The sequence below is a fragment of the Thecamonas trahens genome (assembly GCF_000142905.1).
Source record: "Thecamonas trahens ATCC 50062 unplaced genomic scaffold supercont1.52, whole genome shotgun sequence".
Classification (NCBI taxonomy): domain Eukaryota; order Apusomonadida; family Apusomonadidae; genus Thecamonas; species Thecamonas trahens.
Window position 1 is genome coordinate 49663 of NW_013657628.1, and position 3839 is coordinate 53501.

Sequence of the window (3839 nt, forward strand, 5' to 3'; positions counted from 1 at the left end):
TGGGGGGGGGCTGATCATGATCGTGATCGTGATCGTGATTGTGATTGTGATCGTGTTCGTAGTCGTGATTGTGATTGTGATCGTGATCGTGATCGTGATCGTGATCGTGATCGTGATCGTGATCGTGATCGTGATCGTGATCGTGATTGTGATCGTGATTGTGATTGTGATCGTGTTCGTAGTCGTGATTGTGATTGTGATCGTGATTGTGATTGTGATCTTGATCGTGATTGTGATCGTGATTGTGATCGTCATCGGCATCGTCATCGTCATCGTCATCGTGTTCGTGGTCGTCATCGTCATCGTCATCGTCATCGTCATCGTACTCACCCATCATCCCTCGGTCCCTCGGCAGATCAATGGCTGCGTCCCCCAAGACCGAGATCGCCACCTTTGGCATGGGCTGATTCTGGAACCCACAGCCGCTGTTCGACGCCACGCGCGGCGTTGTGAGCACGGTTGTGGGTTACACCGGCGGCACAACAAAGTCACCGACGTATCGCTCCATGGGTGACCACACCGAGGCCATCCAGATCACCTTTGATCCCAACGTCGTCTCCTACGACACCCTTGTCGACATCTTCTTCGACTCGCACGCCTGCTCTCGTCCGGTCGGTAAGAAGCGCCAGTACATCTCCGCCATCTGGTACGCGTCTGAGGAGCAGAAGGCCGTCGCCGAAGCCAAGAAGGCCGCCATGGGCCCTCAGTGCACGACAGAAGTCGCTCCCGCCGGTCCTTGGTACGATGCCGAGGAGTACCACCAAAAGTACATCCAGAAGGCCAAGTCCAAGTCCAGGGGCTCCGGCGGCGCTTGCGCCATGTGGTAAGGCACCGCATTCGCCCGCGCTCTCCATGCTGCAACGTATCATGACGCCGTCGGCGGGAAACGGCGCGCCTGCAAGCGCACCGTCTGCCGATGGCCGAATCCACCCTCACTGTGCGCTCAGCTTGGGACGCCAGGACGCGCGTGTCCTGTCCTGTCTGCGCGCACAACCCCCGTTGCACGCCCACGCGCGGCTTGTTAAACCAGTTTATGCGCACTTGAACGAGCCGGAGCCGTCCATGACAAACATGAGGTGGATGACGCCGCCGGGCCCGATGGTGCACGACGCGTGGGCGACGGCCAGCGCCGGCGGCGGGCCGGCAAAGGCCACGGTCACGATCTCGCCCGGCGCGCCGAGCAGGATGGCCGAGAACGTCGTGCCGTCGATGACGTTGACGTCGCGGAACCGGGCCGGCGACGCCGGGACCCACTTGTCAGCCTCGCCGAGGAAGGTCCACTCGGAACCGGGCAGCGCCGGCGCGAGGTGCCAGAGCGCAAAGTCCCACTCGCCGTTGGGCTCAAGAAGCAGGCCGTCGGCGCCGACTGCCACCCGCGTTGCTGTCGAGTTCGACTCGTACGCCACCCACCGTGTCGCAACGTCGCCGCTCCCAAGCTCGGCGGGCGTGATGCGGCACGAGGCGTTGACGTTGGCGGCAAAGACGTGGTGCATGGCCAGGACAGGACCGAGCTCCGAGCTTGTTGCCCAGACCTGACCGATGCACCCGGCGCCCGGCCAGACCCGGGCGGCAATGGCCGAGTCGACAAGCGTGGCCGGCCGCGACGGCGCGAGGACAATGCCGTCGGTGCGGACGCTCCGCAGAATAAGCGCCACGTCCGAGTAGCCGATGCGGTCGCCGATGGCGACCGGGCCGGTCGAGAGGGTGGCGACCGCAGCCTGTAGCCGCGGGAACGCCTCGCGCGCCTTGTACGGGTTGCCCGGCTGCTCAACGGTCGACCAAAAGTTGTCCTTGGACGGCGCGAGGCCGAGCGCATGCGCCAGCAGCGCCGTCGTGCCCATCGGCTGCCACTGGTGCGCGTCGTTGCGGCCGGGCACCTCGTCGCCCGAGGCGCGGATCTGGTCCACCGCCGCAATCTCAACCGACTGCAGCAGGTGGCGCGGGTAGGGCATGCAGTACTGGATGCGGATGCCGTGGGCGGCGGCGGCGTTGCCCATCTGCAACAGCCAGTCGCGGGCGAGCGTCGCCGACTGCCGCGTCGCGTCCATCCCGCGCGTCTGCACATACAGCCAGTCCTGCTCGTAGACGGTGAGCCAGGCCGAGGCGTTGGCCATGAGGTCGTCCCAGAAGACCTGCTCGAGCGGCAGCGCCATGCCGGAGGTGGCGTCGATGGCAAACGCGTACTGGCCGCCGTTCTGCTGAGCGTACCCGGTCTTCTCCGACCACCAGCGGTTGTGCGCCGTGATGGGCAGCCCGAGCGCGGCGTTGATCCCGTCCATGCCGTGCGGGAAGACCGACGGCAGCGCCCGCCACTCGAGGACGCCGCCGCCACCAAGCCCGGTCCGTTGGCCTTGGGATAAAAGTACGAATCAATCTGGATGTTGCGGTAGGGGATGCCTGCGGCTTCGGCGTACTGCTTCACGCCCTCGAGCGTCTCCTGGTAGTTGGTCCCGGGCTCGGTGTGGTAGTAGTAGTACGCACCGTGATCGGTAATGTACTGCAGCGTAGTGAGCGTCGGATCGGCGCCGGCAGCGTCTTTGCCAAACATGTCGCGAAGCGCTGCACCCCACGCCGCGGTCGCCGAGGTGACACCAGTCCCGGCCACGGCGATGGTGTTCATGTTGAAGCCGGGCGGGATGGCGGTGACCGAACCGAGGACCCCGTATGCCAGGCGGCGCGTGCTGGCGTTAAACGAGGTGGCGCTCGTCATAAAGTTGGACGCGGCCGAGACGAGGCTCGCCAGCGGCGCGTCGCGGGCAAAGATCGCCAGCGGACCCGAGTCGTCGAGCCCGGACCCGATGCCGGCATGGGTCGACCCGCCAAAGGCGGCGATGACGTCGTTCTGGAAAAAGTGGTTCTGCCACGAGAGAAAGCCGCGCTCGCCGCGGTAGCTGTCGTCGACGAGGAAGACCGGGTACTCCGAGGCAACACCCTCGGCAGCACGAGTGACGTTGCTGTCGATGGCCGTCGCGTTGGCCCCGTCCGGGAACATGGTCTCGAACAAGATGATGTGCGGCGAGTCCGTGTACATCTTGACCGTCGCCACCACAACCACCGGCGAGGACTTGCTCTCGCTGGCGACGTCCTGGGCATGGGCAGCATCGACGGCCATGAGCATGGTGCCGTTCATGATGTAGGGGCCGATGTCGTCGATGCCCTTGAGGGAGAACGAGTGGCGCGGCATGAGGCTGCCGTCAGCGACCGAGAACCATCTCCCGTTGGCATGGAGTCGCGGAGGAGCACCCTTCAGCCACAGCGCACCATCCATCCACAGATCGTAGCTGGCAGGCGTAGCGCCCGGGCGGACGGAGAGAGCAGGCGGAGCCGAGGCATGGGCGGCAGGGCGAGCAGCAGTCAGAGCACAGGCACAGGCGGCGAGGACAGCAAGAAGGGTACACAGATGCATGGTTGCGTGTGTGTGGGGGGGGTGTGGGGTGTATGCCCCTCCTGCCCTGGCCCTGTCGCTGCCTGACGTGCTGCAAGCGGCAGTCCCCTCCCTGTGGCCGGGACATGGCCGCCCTCTAGCCCCACTGATCGCGACTCTGTCATCCCATGCGCTTGATTGTCCTTCCCGGCTCCCTGTCCCCATCCGATCACTCTCCCCTCCCCTCCCCCATCCCTGTCCCCATCCCTGTCCCCATCCGATCACTCTCCCCCATCCCTGTCCCCATCCCTGTCCCCATCCCTGTCCCGATCACTCCCCCCCTCCCCCCCTCCCTCCCTCCCTCCCCCATCCCTCCCTCCTCCCCCCATCCCTGTCCCCATCCCTGTCCCGATCACTCCCCCCTCTCCCCCTCCCCCCATCCCTCCCCTCACTCCATCCGCCCAGGCTGCCTGCC

General features: G+C 65.3%; 2 protein-coding genes across 2 annotated transcripts in view; one reads left to right on the forward strand and one right to left on the reverse strand.

The window, feature by feature from the left end:
* AMSG_09566 (methionine sulfoxide reductase) overlaps positions 1 to 934 on the forward strand; it is a 1266-nt gene extending 332 nt beyond the window's left edge. The window contains exon 2 of the mRNA XM_013898674.1: positions 356 to 934. Coding sequence (XP_013754128.1) covers positions 507 to 827 — 321 coding nt within the window. The 5' untranslated portion in view covers positions 356 to 506 and the 3' untranslated portion in view covers positions 828 to 934. The remainder of the gene's footprint in view (positions 1 to 355) is intronic.
* A 97-nt stretch (positions 935 to 1031) lies between these two features.
* Positions 1032 to 3268, reverse strand: AMSG_09567 (6 carbohydrate binding protein; the record flags this gene model as incomplete). The annotated part of the gene is made up of 2 exons (XM_013898675.1): positions 1032 to 2216; positions 2333 to 3268. 2 exons carry the CDS (start codon positions 3266 to 3268, stop codon positions 1032 to 1034), a joined length of 2121 nt encoding a protein of 706 aa, XP_013754129.1.
* Positions 3269 to 3839: the final 571 nt, after the last annotated feature.